At 44.4% G+C, this 22,785-nt stretch overlaps 1 protein-coding gene across 1 annotated transcript in view; it reads right to left on the reverse strand.

Moving 5' to 3' along the window:
* The window catches only part of WWC1 (WW and C2 domain containing 1), a 73,376-nt gene that overhangs the window by 35,784 nt on the left and 14,807 nt on the right, over positions 1–22,785 (reverse strand). Inside the window, exon 2 of the mRNA XM_075164116.1 lies at positions 4,151–4,260. Within this exon, the coding sequence (XP_075020217.1) occupies positions 4,151–4,260 (110 nt within the window). The remainder of the gene's footprint in view (positions 1–4,150; positions 4,261–22,785) is intronic.

A 22,785-nucleotide genomic window follows, 5' to 3' on the forward strand; every position in this document is an offset into this window, starting at 1 on the left:
TGCGTAAAAGGCTGAAAACCCCAGGCTCCTGTCTCTGTTCTTGCCCCCAGATCCGATTTGCCAGATAACCATTACCCACACCCAGATGGAGTAACTCCTTTTACTCCATAGTGGAACCAGAAGGGGAAAGTCTGCTGCCAGTGTCCCAGAGAGCTGCCCCCCATATTCCCAGACACGCAGCTTCCCCAGACCAGACTGCATGAACAAGCACCAGCAGCCATGACTCAGGACTCTTAATTTCAAGCTTAACGAATACGTTGGCAAAGTACCCACGACTCTTGAAGTCTCATTCAGGACACTGGGTCAAAATTCTACCTGCACCTATGGCTTCTTCAAGCTTGGTTATTTCCAGTTTTCCCTCAAACTAGCAGCCCATTCTTCCTATAATCGCAAGAAGGGCGGTGGAAGCTGCTGCAGGGAAATCCCTCTGTTACAAGCAACCAGGAGGAAGACTATAAAAATCTACACCTCCGTGAGGTGGTGAAACACGGACACTGCCCCAAACACACACACCGCCTGACAAAGTGAACACTTGGCAGCCAGCTCTTGGAGAGGATGGACAACACACTTATGTACTGAAACTGCCTTGTTCCCATTTTTCTAAATATTCACCTCAACCTTTTCAGTAATCACAGCACTAACTGTATCCCCTTGATTGCAGCTTTGAGCTTTGATTTTGAAACATGTAATAACAACCTTTGAAAACGTTGGCCAAGGGCTCTCGATCTGTCCCAGCTACTGAGGAATGCAAAATACCTTCCAAAGTCAGATGAAAGGACTACAGAAATGCAAGCTATTACATCATTTGTTGTCTTGTGAATTTTTAATTTAATGTTGAGCTTGTCATAAATAAATCTGATTGTTTCATGTTTGAAGAATGTAGTCTTACTATGCTTGCATCAGCACCTGGCAAGAAAATCATCGTTTCTTTGTGCAAATCAAATTCCAGAGAAGTTCTCCCAGAGAGAGACACTCAGGGCTATGCATTAATACTGTATTAGGAATATTCTGGGTATTCAATTAAATTTAATTGTATTTATTTTGCCTCAGAGAGAAGGTTAGAAGTGTTTTCCATCTCACTTTTTTAAAGTCTCATGGCTTTAGATTTAATTTAGGTCTGTCCTTGGGCTTGTTTCTGATAATTAGTCTCAAATACTTCAAGTGTGCAGCAAGAACCAACATGCCTCCATCCCCTTCACACCCTCTGATGATGGCTCCTTCCCGCACAGGGAATCTGCAAGAGACCTTGGAGAGGAAGAAGGTTTTGGACACTCTCCAGAGGATACTTCAACATAAACCACAAAGATGAGCTTCTTGATTAGCTGAAGGTAAGTGGATACGGTTTGCTTTATCATGATTTGGATTAAAGCTGGCATAAGAAATAGGGTCATGAATTTGTTTCTCTTCTTTTTAACCTTTTAATTGAAATTCTAGGTCAAGTCTTGTAGCCTCTGGCATCCCACAGAAGTGAAACTTTTTAAGAGCAACTGCTATTAAGCAGGTGTCAGCATGGTTTGAAGCCTTCTCTGCACGCCCTTGAAGCCTGTCGTGCTTTTGAGTGGCACAGACCAGAGGTAACCGCCCCAGACCATACAGGGCTCAGACCTGCAACTGGATCTTTGCGCATTCACCCTGGGGCCAACTCAACGTACAACTAAGGTCATGTTTGGCTTGTCCCACCTCCATGCTGCAGTTTCTGCTAGCTGAAACACTCAGGAGGTCCGACAAGCTTCCATGTCCCACAGCAGGCTTCAGATCAAGGTTTTTTCCTGTACCTGAACTGTGTCCCCCCAGGATCACAGCTAGCCATCCTTGTTCAGGATGGAGTAAATTAATGCCCCAGCATTGGCTAGGAAGGGCCACAGTGACAACAAGCACTCAGCTTTCTCCAGTGTGGATAGGAGAGGAAGACAAATAAGAAGATAAAAATACATCTCAAAGAGATGAAGAGAAAGTTCAGAGGGGACAAAGAAAAGACTCTTGGAAACATCCTCTCATTTTACTTGAGCCAAGTTTTTCCTGTGGTCAGAAGTGACCCTGATGTTCACTTCAGAAGGTAGGCTGAAGATTATTTCTTTTGGGGACAATGCCAGCTCCCACAGCACCTGCAGAGGCTTACAGCTACTGCCACAGTCCACGTCACTGCCTGATAAACCAGAGGAGGGAAGCAATCCAAGGGAAAAACCACCAAGCCCCACAGATGTTTCACTAGGAAGGGACAGGGAACAAACAGCTTCCCCAAAAGCACTGTACAGGGAAAACTGAATTGGCAGGAACCTCTTAATCCAACACTGCTGCCTAACACAGCAAAGCCCTTCAGAGTCACGGGAGGTGGCATGCCCCTGTCTCTGGGCCTGGAGCCCCGTGGTAGGCACCTCCACATCCCAGCGCCTGATACAGCAAACCAACCACCAGAGAAGGGAAGAGAAGTCCAACCATATTTTTGACTCCTCTGGAGAGCTTGCCCAGGCTCTTCTCTCTTCCTGGCTGCTCACAGTCATGAAAACAATAAATCATTCAGAATGAGGTATAAAGAAGTCTTAACAAGACTTCTAAACACAGCTCTTACTCCTTTTGTAAGTGTGGTCAGCACAGAAATAACCCAGACCCAAGTGAGACTGGAAAAAGCATTAAGATTCAGACTGTCTTTAAAAAGCAACCTCATTGTTAACTCTCCAGAGTGCTTTCTTGTGGAAACGAAATGGACACAAGACTTGGTCTTATAGACCTACAGGAGACCCCAATTTGTGTCTTGCAATTTAGCACCTTTCTCAAGCAAAGTTTGTCCAGTCCTCTCCCCTGCAGATCTCCCTTGTGTGATCCTGTACACTTGCCTACCCTTTCTTCCCCACTATCCTTTCCTGTAAAAAGGAGAATCAACATCCCCTGCCTCACAGAAAAATAATTAGGATAAAGCCATTTAAAGATATGTAAATACTGTAATAAGGGGATGACATAAGCTCTAAATAAAAATATTTGTGTCACCTTCACATCTGGAGACATTTGATCTTTGTATTGCAGAGGGCTTTTTGAGAATAGGCTTTTTTCATTCTGCATTTTTAATAACCAAGAGAAGCTGCCAAAACTTGGAAGGTGCAGTCTCAGGCCAGGTGAAAACATAGCTTTTCTGAAAAAGGGAAGGGTGTGAAGCTAGCCAAGAAAAAACAGACAGACTTCCACATTTTTATTTAAAAAAAAAAAATCTTGTAACTTGCTGAAAAAATTTGCCAAAGTTCTCAGTTGAAGTCCTAGAAGCAGATTTTAAAAACAACAACAAAAACCCCAAAAAACTTCATGGCACTTTTGTCTTTTAAAAGTTTTTCTCTTTGCATGATTTACAAACACCCCCAAAAGGGCCTGGGCATGGTTCTGCTGTGAACTTCTGGGCTGCAACTGGAGCTGTTCTGTAAAGACAACCAAAGTCACTGATTTATTTTGTTTATTGCTTTTTTTAGGGGATTTGTTTTAGCACAACCCAATACACATTTCCTAACAACATCCTAACAATATCATGTAATGATATATCAAGTTCTGTATTTTCTTATAATTCAAATGAGCTTATAAAGCTTAACACTTCTGGTCTATCAAGCAATCTAACAAAGACAGTAAGCAGTGGCTTAGTTTGAGGATACAGAATAAAAACGCCACAAGCCTACACTTAACTCTTTTCCAACTTGCACACCTCTCAGGATATCCCAAGCCTACTTGAGAGTTTCCTCTCCAGTAAAGGCAGTGCGAACTGCTGCAGCTCAGGGAGCTCATGCAGTTTATCCCTGCCAGGGGAATAAACACAAGACCTTTGCACTGTTTCCGATGGTCTTGCCACAAGGACAAATTCCAGACTAAGAACAAACTCCAGATCATTGCTACCTAGTCGGACTCCTCAGTAGAGCCAAATCTTACAGAGGTGTGTCCATAGTATCAGCTTGAACGTGACTGTTGATTTGAAGACTGAAACCCAAAAGGTCTCAAATTCCTGTTTTAGAGAGGGAAGTAACTTGTGCGATGGAGGACAGGATTTGATTTCACGAGCTGCAGACCTCATCTACTCTAAAGCATGCTGTTAGCGATTTTGTGGTTTTGTGTGCAGTATATTTTAACACAGGCACAGAACAATCACTCTGTAAAAATACATTAACGTGTCACTTACTGGTGTTGTGGTCTATGTAATATACTCCAACCTGAGGGTCATAAGCTTCTTCCCATCCTAACGGCAATTCATCACTAATGCAGTCTGCAAAGGTTAGTGGTTTAGTATACCTGAAATGCAAAATAATATTTAGGATGAATAAAAGAACGATTCCACATGTCTATTCCAAGCAACCGACCAGAAAACAAGTACCACAAGGGCTTCAGTATAGAAAACAAGGGAAGTTGAAAACTATTTTAAAGCTTTTGTTCCTATCAAATAATACTCCACAAACTCTTCCCTTTCTTCATCTGAAGTTACAGCAAGATGAATTCATTTTGACAGAGCTCCCGAGCCCTGCCTGGCTCAGCCAGTACTTGCTCGACAAAGGAACATTAAGAACTTTGCCAGAAACAATCCTCGTCTCTCAACTGAAAGAACAAGACTATTTGCAGGCAAGTCCTGTATCAAAAATATGTAGACAAGAAGGAGCAAGATGAGAAATGCAATTTGCATAGCATGAATAATTAAGACTGCACAATCAATAGCAAGTGCTGAGGACTGTGGGACCACTTGTCATGCAACTCCACTCATTTGCATTGCAATATGTTCTGTTTCATTAATGACAAACTAGATTAGTTTCTCAGTATCATGAAAATGCGTAGCCCACTCTGTCCAAACGAGGAAGTGTTTCTGCAATACTGCTCTGATGAGTTTTTCTCTTAGAGACCACATCCAGCAACAGTCTGAAGGCTTGTATGGTTAAAAACAAAGCTTAAAGTACCCACTCCTTGAGTGACCCCACAGATTTTAGTCACCAAAACCATGCCCCTTTTCTCCCTTTGACTCCGGGCTAACGAGGTTCAGCTTGCACCAACAAAACTACTAACCAAGGGTATCACTGCAGGGAGGCACAAGCCAGGAAGAATTAAGCTTGCAGGTATCTCACATAACCAGCTGCCAAAAGCATAATATGCCACAGGCCCACAGATCCATCACACAACCCCAACACACCGCACATGGCCCATCTGGAAGGGGGGCCATGACTTCGTGTTGGGGCCCGTGAGTTGGACTTACCAGAAGAGCCCTTTGGGCAGAAAGCACAGGACACACCGTAAACCACCACAGCCCCTCTCTAGCAGTTATGCTGCACACACTAAGAGCAACTCGGTCAAAAAGCCATGGAACTGTACCAAACTCTGCCATATATAAGCAGCATGCCACAGGTGGCTAAGAAAGCAATTGTCCAACCCACTGCCAGAGACCGAACTGCAAGACTTGCAGAAAGCCTTTCATATCCAAAGGTAATTCAGCAGGGCTGGCAGTTAGATAAGACTTTTATTAAGTTTTGAGCACACTTGAGCATACTTCATCTGGAGGCACTGAGCAACCAACTGGTAGCCTCATATTAACATCTTACAGTCACTTATTAGTGTAAAGCGGAATTTTAGGAAAACGTCTCCAACCATAAGAGGTTCAACATAAAATCAACATTTAATGACTAACATAATTCTCCCCCCAAAACATGACCTGGAAGTCTAGTACACGGTAAGAACGAGGTGGAAATATTTCTTCAAAAGCTACGTAAGCCACTAAGATCTCTACTTACCTGCTGCTGCTTTTCACTTTCAACACATTGCCTTTGCCATCTGAAGTAGTGCTTGAATCACTATTTTCTCAGAAAATTTCAATTTAATTTAAAGCTCTGCAGTGCAAAAGAGAACTCAGAGCTTCACAACATAGAACTGTGAAACTTTCCCAATAAAGTTCAGCTGAAAGGTTTGTTTTTACTGTTCTTACTGTTCTTAATCTAGACTGTGTACCGAAAGCATGTTTGTATGGAAAATAGAGATCACCTGAAAGTAAAATAGAATCTCAATACTTCTGATCGCTGTCCCTTATCCCATGTTTTTTCCCTGTGGATCAAGCTGCTTCCTCAGCCCAGGAGTACCCAGTATGTGCTGCTCTGAGTTGATCAAGTCAAAGATGCACAAGGGTAAAAATGCAGAGCAAGGTCAGGTACAAGCAACTCTCTGGAGATAACACAGATGACAGTGCTGTTGCAAACGTGTCAGCAATTTTAGCTTAAACACTAGGGTTAGCACTTTCACCTCTCTGAAAATTGAATTGCTAATATTAAATACAAGCAAGTGGAAGCAGGACAGGTAGAGAAGAGGGAAGGAGCAGTGCTGAACACTGGACTCCGGAGGACCTGCTCACCCCTTAGAGGGGCACAGACCCGCTGGGACGACACGGCAGGTAACAGGGAACACAGCTTGCCCTGCCCTGGCTGCCCCAGCACCTCCGCTGTGCCACACGGCAGGGCACGGCCGCAGCTGAGCTCCCCTGGGCAAAGCAGGTGCTGCCTGCAGGCACAGCGGTGCCCCTGAGGGGGCCTGCTCCTTCAAGCCCATCAAAACAAATGCAGAAGAACCTCAGTGCCTTCAGGATGGTCATGCATTTGCAAAAAAAAAAAAAACAGAACAAAAGACAACCACAAGAACTGGTCTCCACTTATTTTCTTGCGACTTATAAATCAAGCTGATTTTTAAAAGCTGCCTAAGGGCTGTTCTCAACTTCACACACATCAGGAAAACCAGCTTGATGATACTTCAACGTAACTGCTGAGGGCTTGTGTTGTAGTAATTATTTTGATTGCCCTGATAAGCATGACATTGCTCTTCCATGGCCAAATATTTTATAAAAAAAATTCAGTGAAAAATTTTCACCTATAGTCCATGATAAAGCCTTGATTTAATGCTTATTAGATGTTATTTGGAACAAGGGAAAGGAGGAAAAGTTAGTATTTATTTATTTGTAAAATATATTTAAAGTCAGCGGGGATAGTGTGTGCCATCTAGGCCACGCAAAGTCCAAGTGGTCTCTTCCAGTGCATCATTTGATTAGTAACACTCAAAATATTGCTGTGAATTGGTTTTATGATTGCTGTTTTGCTACTTCTATAGAGAGCTTTGTCAGAAGAGGTGTCATTTCATCCTGGGTTTGCACGGTCTCTAACCTTGTACACCAGCTTCCATTCAGCCCTATGGATTGATTAAACCAGGAACCATGCATTCCCCATGTCCCAGCTACAGTGCTCAACATTTTCCGCGAGTGATCCAAGCAAACATCCCTTAACATGGGGCAGCAATTAAACCCATGCTAAAAGTGTATTAGGTGAGGGTGTGCTGCAGGTATAAAACATACCTCAGTAACTTAATTTGTATTACACACTGAATGGAGTTTTCCGCAACAGAATTCTGCTCAAGAATCACATCTAAGTTTAAAATCAAACTTTTTTTAAAAAAATAGCGCTGAGCTGCACTATCAGCCCCAGGACTTGGGTCTGCTTTCATCAGGGAATGGCGCTGTAGTGCCAACTTCGATGCTCCAAAGTTTAATACCAAACTCATAAAGCTTCTGCTCAGCTTTTGTCCAGTCCTATTTTGCTAGAAGCAGCTGGATTCCCTCTAGATGTGCTCAGGAACTGTCAGACTCAGTAGGAAGCCAGGACCAAGCAACCGAAAGATGGTTATTCCTATTTTCCATATGAAGTGTAATGCATGAACTACATCCAATCAGTTCTTTCAGTTGGAGTTTTGGAAAAAGGGGAGAAAAAGCAAGGCAGGATCAGTGTGCTATAGCAATGACACAAGCCAACTGGAGACTTGCCAGTTACTAGGGCTCAGAAACAGACAATAATTTCACCTCTGAGATTCAGATTTTCAGCATCTCTCACAAGCAGCACCCACCACCAAGCACGGACTAGTGCTGTTCTCCCTGGCTGATCGCAAGCTTGCAACTATCCCATTTGTACAGAGGAGTAAGCATTCATTAAAGGAGAAATCTGTCATTCAACTAGCAAACAGAAGAGTAATTAGCTTTAGAATTAAGAGAGTAATTCCATTTATTACAGACAACATATGTCATATAGCTATTTCCCCAAATAATTGCAGCTTCATAACCAAATTACTTACTCTCCTAAACTCCTTTCCCTTCCTATTGTGGGAAAAACTGGCACAAATCAAAGAAGCAATGCTACAATTACAGATGAAAGACATGCATGTCTCTCACACAGACATGTTGTGTAGCCAGACTATGAATAACACCAAAAAAAAAATCTTGGTTTAAGATATGATTTTAGAGGTTGTTATGAAGACTGAAATAAACCAATTTTCCAGACAGGGTCCAAAACCAAGCATCTCCCTAGGCACACTCACAATGTGGCATGACTGATTAAACGAGCAAAAGGTAAAGTTTCTTTCTCACAGCAAGACATGATTCAGTTAGTGTATTATTTCTGCATAGGAAAGTTGCATTTGGGAAGTTAAAGCTAGGGCACATCTGCGGAACTATTTCTTCTGAAACGTCTCCTTCGCAATTCACAAAGCTTCCTAGCAGCCTTGGAAAAATCTCATCAACTCAGTCAAACCACATTATCATACAATAGGTCCTCTCTGTACCTAGACTCAAAGCAGCAATCGAGAAAACTGGACCCCTTTTACCCACTCTGCTTATAACTAAGGAAGGAAACCTACAAAATGATTTACGCATTCCTTACCCTCCTCCGTTAGGGAAACCTCCAGATACATTACTCCAGCTTTCAAAAGAAAGCAATGCACCCAAAAGTTCAGAAAATCCTGACTTTAACTTCTGATCTCCACTCACAAAGAGGGAACCAAGGGGGGAAAAACTTGAAGTCTGTAGGTATAGCATTTTTTATTAAACCCAAACTAGTCTAGTTAAAACAGACTACACTTTCAGACATATGAGTTTGTCTGCATCTTCTAGCCGTGCTGGCTTTCCTCTAACACCCTTTAGAGCATCAGTTAGACCAGAACTACCCGTGAAGTGCTTCATCTGCTTCTAAGCTGGAGGCTAAACTTGGTATGGAGTTCCTACAAGAGAAACTAGCTTGAGCTAGAGAAGATATCTGTGAATCATAGCCTAACTCCAGCCTTCTAGTCACCAAAAAGTAACCCACGTGTTCATCTCTTATCAACTCACTTGTATCTCATGTTCATCTAACCTGTGACTGCCCTTCCCCCATTAGCTAAATTTTAATCAGGGTCATTTTTAGGAATATGTAGTGTTTTGAAAAAGACACATCAACCTAGATTTATAAATTTCCGTCGTATTTTCTTAGTTTTCAATACGTTATTTTTTAATTTGATTTCATTCAAAAATTCAAATTTACTTGAGCAAGTGCAATTGCTCATCAGGACACCTCAGAAACCACCACACACAGCAAGTCAAGAACACCGTTTCAGAAACTAATCCTGGTAAGAGAGGTAAAGGATAACAGTATCACCCAACTTCCTAACCTGAGGAGTATCTTACAGTCTTCAGGCTGAGGAGAAAGCCACTGCCCACCCACCAGCCAGCACCGAGACACTTCCATCTTTGCGAAACGTTTGCCCCCAATAGCTCGAGTATTTGAACAGCAAATGATGTTCAAACCCCGCTCCCACAGTAGGAGATAGAACGTTAGTTTCCTAGCTCTAGTTTATAAGTCACATCATTTTTAAATGAGAAGGGTTTCCATATTTCTTATAATTTTTGATCTATCACCCTCAGCTTCTTTCACAGATAAAACTGGAAGCCAATGTTATCATGTGCAAACACTATTAAATGGAAACTTGCTCATCTCAGATTCAGAAAGCCTTTCTATAGCCTTTAACTCCACTGCTGTCAATCAAAAACCTCATTACACAGGAAACTGAAGGCAAATAATCCTTGTATAACAAGTTTTTGATTGACAGAAGGTTTGTTAAACACGGCTCTAAGATCACAGAGGTTCCTAACAGGAGCAGGAGATGGGTGAACTCTGCACTTACAAATCTGGAGTTAATACTACAAAGGTAACAGAAATCAATTCTGAACTTCTTAAAACAGGAAGTGTTATTTTTGTAATTATTGGATTTCAGTGCCAATTGGTGGCCTACAGCAATCTAGCAAACCCACACGCAGCGTTTCAGTTAGGCTCATGGCTGTGAGTACATATGTGCATGTACGTATATGCGCAACAGCAAACAGTGCGCTTGGGTCACCAAGATGTTAAGCATTTATAAACCAACAGTGGATCGCCAAGGTTCTATGCTGTACGTAAACCCACTTAATCCCTGTGTTTGCAGGGTTCCTCAGACCCCCATAACACAGTAAAGCCATTTAAACAGCAGAGCCTTATTTTAATCAGTTCACTACAGATCACGTGGCCTTACACGAAATCCTTCATGACTCTGTATGGGTGACACTGCAGACCAGGGGATTTCCTACAGTTTACTGTACCGACAGCCGCAGCTCACTGCAAGGGAACAAAGGTAGCCCCTGGATCACCCAGGACCTTCATGTCAGCTTCTCTTACAGCTACAGCATTGGCCACCAAAACTTAACGGCGCTTAAAAGCTCCGTCCATTTCTCCCCTTCCCTCCTGTCTCACAGGTACACAGCGAGTGTATGAGGCATACAGGTTTCATGGGCAAGTCAAGCAAGACAACAAAATTATGAGTTCTGGCAGATATTTCCACTCACACCATTTCTCTCGCAAAACCAAATACTTTAGTTTTTAAACCCAGCATTTTGTGGAAGAAACTTGGAGTCAGGTTTTCTTTTCAATGGCTTCTACTTCAATTCCTCGCCCCCCCCCCAGCATTTCAAACGACTAAAACTCACTGCTCACTATGTGCCAGGATGTGCTACACAGACCGGGACAGAGAACGGGCTAAAAGCACCTCGATTCCAGCTGCGACACTGGGGTAGCTGTACACAAGATCCCCGTGGGTCTGAGTTCTGAAGAACCTGTTAATGGGTAGAGCTCCTACTGCATCTCAGAAGGCTGCTGCAAGAATCGCTGCCAGGAGTCTCGACATGATGACATACAAGCTTCTTTGTTTTTAATGAGGTCATCTCATTCTCAAGACAGACCATGATTATTTTTAAACTTCAGCACAGAAAAACCTATCACTTCGCAGACAAATTTTCTAGGACTACAGCAATCTCCTCCTCACAAAAGCTTTTAAAAATAGACTCCTACACATTTATTTCTCAACTTGGTGATCCAGCCCTCAAACACACCAGGGCTATCCGTCACTATAGTAACTATTTTTCCTGGGAGCATCTTCTCTCACTGCAGGGAGAATTGCCCTTGGAGGCTGGAGGTGTGGCAGCCAAGAGGCCCTGTTTTATGATCTTGCTGGCAAAGCTTTCCTCACCCCGTCACCACACACCTGGGCACGATGAAACACTCCCTTGGATTCCCACTCCAACTGCAATTTAGGGAAAAGGTGAAGAGAACAGCTCATCCCTAACAGCCGGTATCCTCAGAAGTGACACAACAGGCAGCTCTGGGCGGAACGGCACCCTCAATTGCACCAAAATCTCAGCAACTGCACCAAAACCTCAGCAACTGCAGTGGTTTTAGAAAGGGAGACCTCCACACCGAGGGGAGAAGAAAGGATTAATTCAGGACCACCACGAGCAGATAAGAACTATGATTGGGAAAGTGCTTCCCAGGTAACAAGGAGAAGCCTTTAAGAAGTGACCACAAATTTGGGAAGCTTCTTAACTGTGCTCCAAGGAATCTGATGAGAGATCAACTTCAACATTTCAAAGTTTTGGAAGCCAGACATTATTCCAAGACCCACGCAAAGGCACAGTCACCCTGAACTTCTGGTTACCCCAAACAGATGTCATTTCAATGCCCGTCAGTGTGTACGGCATTGTAGCCTGGTCCTGGTCTTGCTGTGACAAAGGATAACTAGGAACAGAACTACACCCCTTACAGTAAAAATGGGGTCAAGTCTGAGAAAAAACAGCTTATTTGAAGTTGTTGCTGTAAACCAAACAAATTTGCTTAAACTACAACCTAAACATCACCACCAGCAACACAACATCTCAAGCAACTCAGACTGCAGAGCTGTTTTCTTTTCAGAAGTGGTTTCCTCTGTTGCCATGGTTATCGAGCACCTTCTCAGCCTCCCAAAGATCTCTAATCTCGCATGTCCTCCTGGCCCCTGACACTCCATGCATTGAGCCACCTCTGGGATAAGCAAGCCCAACATCTATCCTCAGAGCTTATTTTCCAAGCTATCTTAATTTTAAACAGTTTTATTGACACTCAAGAACTCAGTGATGTCCTCTACTGCTCTTTGGCCAGCACATGAGAATAACCCCTGCACCGCATTGAAGTGATCTTGAGTTGTATGTAATTTGCCAGTTTAGACCCTCTACTTCTTTTGCATGAGCGGGTAACATCCAAATTCTTTTTCTACAGAAATTAGTCACATGCTGCCCAAGTAGATTCTACACAAAGCAGATCAGGAGACATCAAAGACACCTGAAGTCAGGTAATAGCCTGTATTTCAAGCATTCCAAACACAAATACATTTATACCTTTAATAGTAATATATTTTTATTACACAGATTCACGGAAGCATTGAGCTATATAATACACAATTTACCACCCCACCATCCACAACAAGCATGCCTAGTACGTATCAGTCTAACAGTTAGCTGCTTGCTTGTCCATTTTGAAAAGGCGTGCATGTTTACAAGCTCTACTTTGCACACACTGACAGTCTATTTGCCCATGCATTTCTTTTCAGTACAGATCACTTACCCCTGGAAGCAAAGAACTACTAAGTTATTTGCGAGCAGAAGACTATCAAAAACCACTTACTGATTTTAGATCATTCCCAGAGATTAACAAACTGGTTCTGCTAGCAGGAGAGAGGCAGGAGGTCAGTCATACCTTCTTAATCACTCAAATGCAAAATTCCTGGGATAGTTCAAGGTTAAAGAGTCAGGAAAGGGGATTGAGGCTTCTCACAACATTAACTTGCCTGCCAGCCTGTATATCCTGCATGCTTTCCTGAACCAATTAAGCAGAAAAGATATAAAAGAGTAAGGTACAACTTGATGAGAACAGTGCAACACTACTAAACTAAAAGCATGCAAGAGTTGGAATTTAACCATGCAAGTAATTCAAATGTCTTTAGTTTTAAATAGTTGAGGTTGTTTAAGTTTGCCTTCAGTTCTTTTACGATGAGAAGCAGCCTTGCCACCTGCACAGCCTGAACAGATTAACTAAAAGCAAGTCAGCTCTCTCTTCACTCAGAGGTTCGACTGTTCTCGAAGAAGGGGACTGGTCACTTCACAGTAAGGGGTAAATTGTCTACCAAACATCCAGACAGAGTAGTTAGACTAGTTTCTTGACATATTTGGGAGATTATGAACTGGAAGGCTTGTCTCTGTTCTTGCAGCCTGCACTCCTACTTCTCTGAAAGGCTGCCTATAGTGTGGGTGGCAGCAGTTTACATTGGCAAGATGCCTCAAGATAAAGAGGTGTATAGGACAGACTGCTCCCCCCAATACAGCTCCTATAGCAGAGAACGAATAGCTACTGTCAGAAAAAGATAAATATTTGAGATTTTGGCAATGAGGCAAGTATTGAACAATTGCTGTACCTCAGCATTCAGGAACACGTTATCCCATGGACGGCGGCACGCAGAGGCAGGCAGTGGCAGCAGAGTGAGCACTGGGCTGACCGTTTGGATGTCTATAACAGGGAACGGATTTGTGGTTCACCCCACAATCTGATTTCATCCGGCACTGAATTTTCACTTCATGTATGGTGATTAAAAACCTTAATTCTTTGAGAAGCAATGCATGTTGCTATATTTCTTACTGTGAAAAAGAGCAGTATGACAGTGATGATCTCCTGCACCACTACCAGCTCCTGTGCCCTTTATTCACATGGCATTTGAAGTGGGAAAATAGACAACTCTAGGATGGCACCACTGGACTCATCTAGGCTCCCTAGTCTACCCAATGTAGAAACCAAGCATTGCTAGTATGGAAGCGTATTTAGAGAGGGGCAAGGGAAGCACAGGAGGCTGGTTTTACATGCACGTAGTTTCTATGCTGCTCCCTGGTTCACCTCCTAGCACTGGGCTAATTGCTAACTCCGTACAGCAGCTTTAGTAGGACTGCCTGCTTGCTATTTCTGCATTGTAAATGTTCATATTGAGTTATATAGCTATGTGATGTTCCCGATCCCAAACAGCAACATTAACAGGCTCCTTGTTCTGCATCACTTGCAAAACATAGTCTAAGCAAGCAGCAAGGCATCACCACAGCCTCTTCTGCTCTTTGCCCTAAGACAGATCTGTTGCAGCCACTTTGCTTTTATGCAATTCCTAGATCAGGTCTGGAAACATTACTTCACTGCTCTCTGATCTGACAGCAGCCTGTCAACTCAGAAATCTTGTCCAGATAGAGCAGAATCCAGCTACACATAGGAAGCTACCAAGTCAAACAAACCCCAAAGAGGCCTAAGTGCAGTCATAGGAGGACATGGGCCCCTTCAGAGCCACTGTAAACTCAGCAGTACCAGGTATGAACAGTATTTCTGGGTGCCTGTAAGAACCAGAGGGGATGCCTGATCAAGATGATCTTGGAGCAGTAGAGAACACAGAACAACAAAAATTCTTCTAGTTGCAACACAATTGTGAATTCAAGATACAGAACGCGTACTTAAGCCTAAGCATTGCCCTGCAAACTGTAATCCATGCCATATCCTTCAAGAGGGGCAAACCAAAACTATTTCAGACTCAGCTTTGAGGGTTAGCACCGAAGACAGCCTTTGGAAATGAAGGCATGGCACCTCACTTCTGCTCCAAAGAGGAGAAAGCCCAGGTTACACAGCACTCAGCTCATGGATGCAGCGACTGCTTAAGCACATAAGCAGCTGGAATTCACAATATCAGCTTTACTATCTACTACTGTTGCTATTAGTGTTGATGCAATGCCTTCTCAGTTCCTGAAAAGTCATACTGTATAAAAATAAACAGAAATGTCAAAACAAGAACAGATGTCTAGAACAACCTCGGGAGAGTAAGGCTTTAGGAGATCTAAAGAATTAGAAGCGTAAGATAAGAGTGTAAAGCTAATAGGTTTAGTACCATTTTCATCCAAAGTAACGAAACCTTGATTTACTACGTAGTTAAGCCACAAAAAAATTATTCCAAACTGCATTTATAGACAGAACTGTACCAAGCACAAAACTTAGCTCAGTACTTCACGCATAGCAACAGAGTCAATACAAATCAACAACTATTGAAGATTGCTCGCTCATTTGAGGACAGCAAAAATGAGATTTGCATCACCAAGTGTGTTTAATTGATTTACTCTTACAAACATCATTTATCTTGAATGATCCACTATTTTGCCAACAGATTAAATTTGTGTTAACATAGAAGTTATAACGCCACTTGCTCTTTGCATTCCCCTTCCCCACCTACCTCACACAGTTCAAAGCCCACTTGCAGTCCTTCTGCCAGCGCCGAAGTGGCACAAGCAGCCTGCCGAAGATCTGCATGCCCAGCACTCAACTCAGGAAGAAAGAAAATAGTCCATCTGCAGAGGGGCACAGGCCAGATTCAGGGACCACAGCTCAGATCAAACTGGGAGAAGGACCATGGTTTTGGTACTGTCTACTTTCAAGACTCTGGAACAATGCCACTAAGGTGAAAGCCGCCTTCAGGTTCAGGACAAACATGCATTTCATCACAGGCAAAGCCAAACATATCAGCACCATGGTACCTTGAAACTGGGATACTGCTTGTAGCACCCCTTGCAATTCCCAGCTGCCAGGTCCGGGGGCGGTGAGGGAGACCCCCGTGCACAGGGAGTCTCCACAGCTGGAGCGTGTGTGACAGCAGGAGAGCTGCCCACTCCCTCCCGACACACCGGCCCACAGCCAACAGTCTGGGCTCGTGGGGGACCCTTTCCCTCTTCTCTGCAGAGAATTTACACAGCCACAGGAAAAAGAAATGAGTTTTCCTAAAGCATTCTAGATTGGTGTATGAGACTGAGAAGGGGGACAGTAACTCTTGAATTCAGCACAAGTTTCATTATACTGAGCTGCCTTGTCTCCTGACCAGGAGGAACATTTTAGTCTTACTCAAAATATAAAAAATTTGAGACAAATCCCAGAAGCAACATGTCATTTTTCAGAATTCAAGGGAAAACTCCTTATGAAAAACTCATTTCCCAAGACTGTTTACAAGTCAAATATTATTGCAGGGAGTATTATCTGAGGATCTCTATGAACACAAGCTCATGGATGCAATCGGTATCAATTGTCCGAAGAGGATGTAAGTAGAAGGGCTCAGCAGTTAAGTATGAGCAATAGACAATATCCTGATCACAAATTATAACTGCTTGCCAAAAAAGCAAGGTGGCAACTTGAAACGTGTGCATGCATGTGTGTGAAAGTGTCGTCTTTTACCATGGGGTAACTGACAGTTATTTTGCTGTAAAGGGCTTGTGGAGAAGAGACTGCTGTATGCTTTGGCCGGAGCAGGCTGTGGACATGTGGCATATTCTCTGTAACCCAACTAGATATAGCACATGCCAGCCTACCAATCCCTACAGCTCCACCACTCAACAGGACCAAATACTACCTCCATGAGAGCATCAGAGGTGATGGCAAGACTACTCATCGCACTCCTCAGCAAGTCGATTCAGCTCATTCAACTGGGAGACAAGTCTTCACATACTAGAGCAAATGGACTGTCCCAGCCAGCAGGGCGAGCCAAGCTCCGTCTCCCTGAGCAGAGGCCACACCATTCCACAGTAGCTAAAAAACAGGCTTCCCAAGATCATTAGCACACATACAAATTCCTAGCACACATCTAGATCCTCTAAAACTGAAAAGGATCTGAATTTGATAAGCAAGACAAGATTTTTACCCAAATGCTCTAAGCTAAGCATTTAGAAAGGAATTATCTAAAAGACACTGGCAAACACCTGAATTCCTCTAACAAAAAGCACACAGCACACAAGAGTAAGTTCAGATAACCATGGATAAAGAGAGAGGTTTTTATTCTATCCTTGTCAAGAGGAAAAAAAACCAACAAATTTTAAGTATCTGCTCCCAAAGTTGCAGCACAGCCTCAGCAATAAAAGTACCACAGTCAAGCTGTAACGATACTTAGATTTCTTCGGGAATGCAGCATTTATCATTTTGCAGCACATATTCATAGTCGTAGTAGTAAGTGTTGAATTCCCTTCTGCACTACAAGGGTTGCTTTATCTGTACTGTGACACTTACCTGGGACATGCTTCAGGATTAAATGCACTCAAAAAGCATTTTAAAAAAAGATCAATTTCTAGGCAATGCAGTTTCTTAACCTGAATCAGCATGTGACTGCACAAGGACACGTGCTAGTACAGGGGAGAGAGGGAGAACTGTGTCAGATCCACAGCACAGACATCAGCGACTGAGCCAGGATAATGGTTTGTTGCTCCCATAAAAAGCATCTCTCCCATCTTCCACTCCACACACCCTTTCCTTGCTCCTCTTCCCAGTCCAGCAGCTCTGCTCTCCCCTATCGCACCCTCCAAGCCCTCCCACAAACTGCTTCCACTCAGTAACACAACACAAGAGTATCCAGACTTTTCTGCCGAGTGAATTTGCAGTTGGGTTAGCGGGACTCAGCAGTCGATAGCATGCCAGCAGCAGAGGAGTGTCAGGAACAGGAGCAGCACTGGGGAAAACCACATCCCTCCTTGTTGGTTGTGATGAGCTGCCTGGCTGCTCACCAGATTCCTAGGCACCAAACTCACAGATGAGCTTCATCTGCCATGGAATCATAATTAAAACTGGTCCTCTCGAGTGACCCATCTTCTCTAGCTGCCAGACTTTGCCTTGCTACTGCCTTCAGACTCATTATCATTTATAAATTAAGTGCATAGAAATGGTCAACTTTAGAAGCCGGTCCCTTAGATTTACACACACTCTTAGACCACGCCAGCCCTGCCACGGGACCGACGGACGCCCTGCCGCCGACTGCGGGAAGCGATCTCCTGAAGACATGACAAGGAGCAGTTTGTTGGAGCTCTGTGCAGCCGCAGCGCCCGCTGTCAGCCCAGCCGGGCGGCACACTGTGCGCAGCCGGCGGAGGAATGTGCTCGCTGACTGCACCTTTTCATCTCGATAAGGATTTTCAAGGTCATGTTCGCTTCCCTGCCGGCTCCTCCCCGGCTCCAGTGAAATCCCAAGCACGCAGCCCTGGGCCCTGCTATGCGTTCCCACCCTCTGCGTCTCCCGGACACCGGCACAACCTGTCGCATTCCTCTGCAGCAGTAAACCCCAGCCTTCCTACTTGCTCGCAGCCAGCTCCCTGGGGTTAGCAACACCTCTCTCCCAAGAGCAAGCAGGCACAGCACCGCAGCAGCAGCTGCTTCGCCAGCAGGCCCAGCAGTTCCTGCGCTGCAGGGTCAGGATAACTCTGCAATGAGGCTTGTGGCCTCCAGGATCAACATTTCTGAATTAAATATTTCGTATAAAAACAGGTTGCAGCCTGGGCCAAAGCCTAATCAAACTCACAGCCCAAGACAAGGGCTCACGTTGTGCATGCTAAAGCACATGGCTACACGATCTGGTGAATCTGTCTTCAAGGGCACTGCGTGGCGGCTGCCCTGGGGACAGCCCCTGTCACCCTGTCCCCACACCCACAGAGCAGCCAGCCAAACCAGCCCAGCGTCAGCGCCAAAGGGGAAGAGCTGCCTGCCAGCCCAGGGCTCAGAGGAAAGGCAGAGGTGCTGGTGCCGGGCCTGGGAAGCCCCTCTCCTCCGGGCACCAGGGATGCAGCCCCCGCTCCTCCGCCCAGCAGTCATTGGTGCATGGATACAAGAAACTTAAGGACCCGCAGATGCTCCTCACACCACATAAGATTTCTAGATAACTACTGAAGAATCATACATGCTGCCGGCTTACAAAGCCAGCTAATTATACAATCTGTTAAGCATGTATGCACACACAACGGTGCTTTGAGTCATTAGAGGACGGGATTTATACTTCACTGCACGCATCTTGCTCTTTGTGAGTGCGTGCCTGGATACAGCCAAAACGAACACAAGTATCTGGAATGTCTGCAGCTCGCCAGCCAGCGCATCTGAATACAAAGCTGAGCCCTGCGAGAGTGACTGGCTGCGTGTGACCCCAGTTGCACATATTGCTTCCCCAACAATGTTTAAAAACCCTATTCCCTCTTTTACCACTCCAAGCATCTGAAAGCAGAGTACGGCATAATGTTTAAGCCATATTCTGAAGCTGTAAGAGCGGTATTAGCGAGGAAAAAGCAGCAGTGCAGGTGATGGGTTGTGAAGACAATGAGCTCAACGTCGGAGCCAGCAGCTCTGCCTGCCGTAATGCGGCTGCCCCGGGTTTAATCCCAGCAGAAGGGCGCTGGCGCTCGGCAGGCAGGGACCTCTGTTCCTATGGCAGCAGCCACTCCTCGACGGCCAAGCCCGCGCCAGATGGAGATCCCCGTCCTAGGTGTTTGCCAGACAGATAATGCCGTGGCACATCAGAGATGCCAACTCTTCCCTCCAGTCATTTTGTCTTCATTTATTAGTGCCCGATTTTGGTCCCACCGACTTCAGGCAGACCGACTGCAACGCAACAGCCCTCTCCAGAGCACCCCAGGCGAGGCGCCCAGCAGCCCCAGCTCTGCAGCGCGGACCGGGGCTCCCTTCCACGCTGCACATGGCCTCACGCAGCAGCAGCTGGCAAGGCTAATGACAAGTGGTGCACAGCACAAAACCACGGGGCTGCACAGATCTGCCTGTGCTCAGCACTTTAGTCGGCTTCTCCTTTTGTTCCTGTACTCATTAACAAAGATTTGGGTGCTTTTTATGTAAAAACAGAGAGCAATAGCTATGTTTTTCATGGATTATATGATGTTTCTGGCATTTCTTATTTTTAAAAGAATTTCTTCTGCTGAGGATTTCACTTCAACTTCCCAGATCTCCAAATATCCAACATTACCTGCAGGTGAGCTCTACCTCCCTCATTCAATTGGCTTCATCCCCATAGCATGGCTGCATCCTATGGAAAGCCCCATCCTAAAGAATCATATACCTATACCTTATGCTATACTTTCAAAGGGATGTACTTGGCACCAGATTTTCCATTTTTACCTTCTATGCATTGCCATTTAGCCTGATTATTTAACATGAATTCCAAAATAGATGGATTTTAAGCATTTGGTGCATAAGGCACAAAGTATTATTTAGGGGCTTCGTAATGAGTCAAGCCAAACCACCTCCATTTTCACACGTTTCTCTTCCCTGCAAATCAGGAAAATACGAGTTGATCAAAATAAGCTCTTAAAATCTAGCAGAGACCAAACAAACCTAGCTAGGTACAGTAGGAAATCACATCTATCTTTATGCTATATCAAGCCCCAGCACCTGCTCGTCTCTAACAGGGTATTTTCTCTTTCAGTTTTTGATGCAGGGGATGTAACCAGGAAAAGAAGATGGTGTAGTACCCCTATGCTCTCCTCACAAAATAAGCCCTCCTTGTAAAGCAACCTAGCAAACAAGTCACAGTATCTGCAGGTGCTTTAAGGCACAAGACATTTCACTCCCGAGATTTTCTTGTGGGGCATGAAATGCCCCGTGTCACCAGGGACAGCAGCCAGAGCACACCCTGCCTTTCCAGAAGGAATGGGACAAGAGGCAGCATAACTTTCAAAAAAGCCATGCTTAAGAGCCAAATTAATTAGCAACACAATTGCTATGTTCAACTCTTTTATACATCCACCTTGCTCACACAAGAGAATACTAACTAAATTTGACCACCTAACACCTCCACAAGGATATACTCACGTGTCAAGAGATGTCAAACGCCAGAACAGGATGTCTCGCTATACATTTAGGTTGTTCTCATCTCCAGTTACCTTAAACAATACCTTTCCCTGAAATTTAGAGAACAAGGTTCTGAAAAACAAATTACTTCAGACCCAGTCTTCTCTATGCACAATCCAAATCTGACATTGTTAGAAAGACATCCTTGTCCAGCTTACCTCAGTCATGTTTTCCCTTCTTCCACCCATCCAAAAAAAGGAAAAATCTGGGGTTTTTTTTTCAGACAGTGTAAAATACTATTTTGTTCCAAGATCCCTCAATAACACTTCTTCTCCATAACTATCAGTTTTCATAGCCTTTATAGCTGCCAAAGGCTAAGAAGCAGCTGAATGAGTAAAACCCCATTTTAAGTCTTACTCAGTGAAAATCAGTATTTGTAGCAAGACACTTCAGGTAAAACTAATGCAGCCAGGGAGGTGGGAAGCGTTATTGGAACCAGACCTCTGTGGGTACACCCCCCCGTAAGGGAGCTCAGGGCAGACACCAAGGAGTACAGCCTGCACACTCCACGTGTGCTGCTCTCCAACCAAGTTATGCCAGGCACTGTGCAAATTATCAGTTGCCTGATCTAGCCTCAGCTGTAGCTTGTTTGTAACTTACTGAAGCTGTTAGAATACAACCATCACTGTTGCTCAAGGCAATTACCTAAAATATCTCAGCTATTCACTTCCATCCTTCTTTTTAAGTCAAAGCTGTGTTTAACGGATCTGACATTGTGCCTTATAGCACCATACATCTGATCTTAAGCAAGCCATCATGAGAGCTCACAGGTTTGAAATTTGCTGCTTAACTGAGTACTACTTCACCATCAGCACCTGAATGAAATGCAACGCCCATGCCAGTAATTTTTTCAGCAAATAGTTTCACTGTATTATCCATTTTATTCATTTCTACCCAAATGCTGATCTACACCATCAATGCAGAATTCTCAACGTGTATATTAACTTAGTCCTATCAGCTCAGCTAAATAAATCATTATCCACACTTCAGCTCACCTGCAAAGACCAAGCTGAAATTCTCTGGCATACAAAATACTCCTGTTGCCCTTGTCTAGTATCTTTAAGCTAACCTACAGACGGATCCAGAGAAGCAACTTGCTATCAAGTTCCAAAATCAGTGATGAATCTGCAGAACTATTAAAAACACAGACCTTACTGGCAGAGGTCTTTGAACACACCTCCTTTCCATTAATAATGTCCTTTATTCAATGTCCTTCTAATAATTGCCAAATCAATGGCATAAACAGATGCCTCTACTGTTCCAGACCAGAGAAGACAAAGGACAGCGATATTGCAGAAACTGCAGTGCTTGGGATGAATGAAATACGACACTGAAATTCTGTGTAACAGCATTTCAGAGAAAAATGTTGAGTGTTTTGCTAGGCTCCTGAGCAACCACGTGCTGAGCAAGGCCACCACGCAGGTAAAATGGTGCCTCCAGTTATGCATGCAGAAGATACAGGGAGGACATCCAGAAAGCAGCACACACCTTTTTAGGTGTCACCTTCACAGTGTCACAGCAGATGGAATTACAGCCCACAGCGCAGCACTGAGACAGCATCAATCCGATATTTAAGCTGTCTGCTGTGAAAGACAAACTACAAGTGACATGGCTGCCTTGCTGAACCCATGCTCACCACCCGCGGTGCCCGGCAAGCACAGCACTGCTGCACCGACTGCAGCTCAGGAGCAAGCCATGGCTTCCAGGGGAACCATGTTTTGCAGGAAGGTCACTCCCACCCAGCAGGTCACTGCTGCAGAAGACAGTCCTTGGGCCATTTCAACTTACTGCAGCAGCAGAAACTGTTCCCAGAAAAAGAGGGAGCAGTTTTCTGAGTGCCAGCTAGCTTAGTGAGGAGACGGATGGGCACCAGGGCTGAAGGAACGGCCACCTCCCACGGCAGGAAGGCTCAGTCGCTCCTCAGCCTGCCCCAGCCC

The sequence above is a fragment of the Calonectris borealis genome, chromosome 15 (assembly GCF_964195595.1).
Source record: "Calonectris borealis chromosome 15, bCalBor7.hap1.2, whole genome shotgun sequence".
In the NCBI taxonomy this organism is placed as follows: Eukaryota; Metazoa; Chordata; class Aves; order Procellariiformes; family Procellariidae; genus Calonectris; species Calonectris borealis.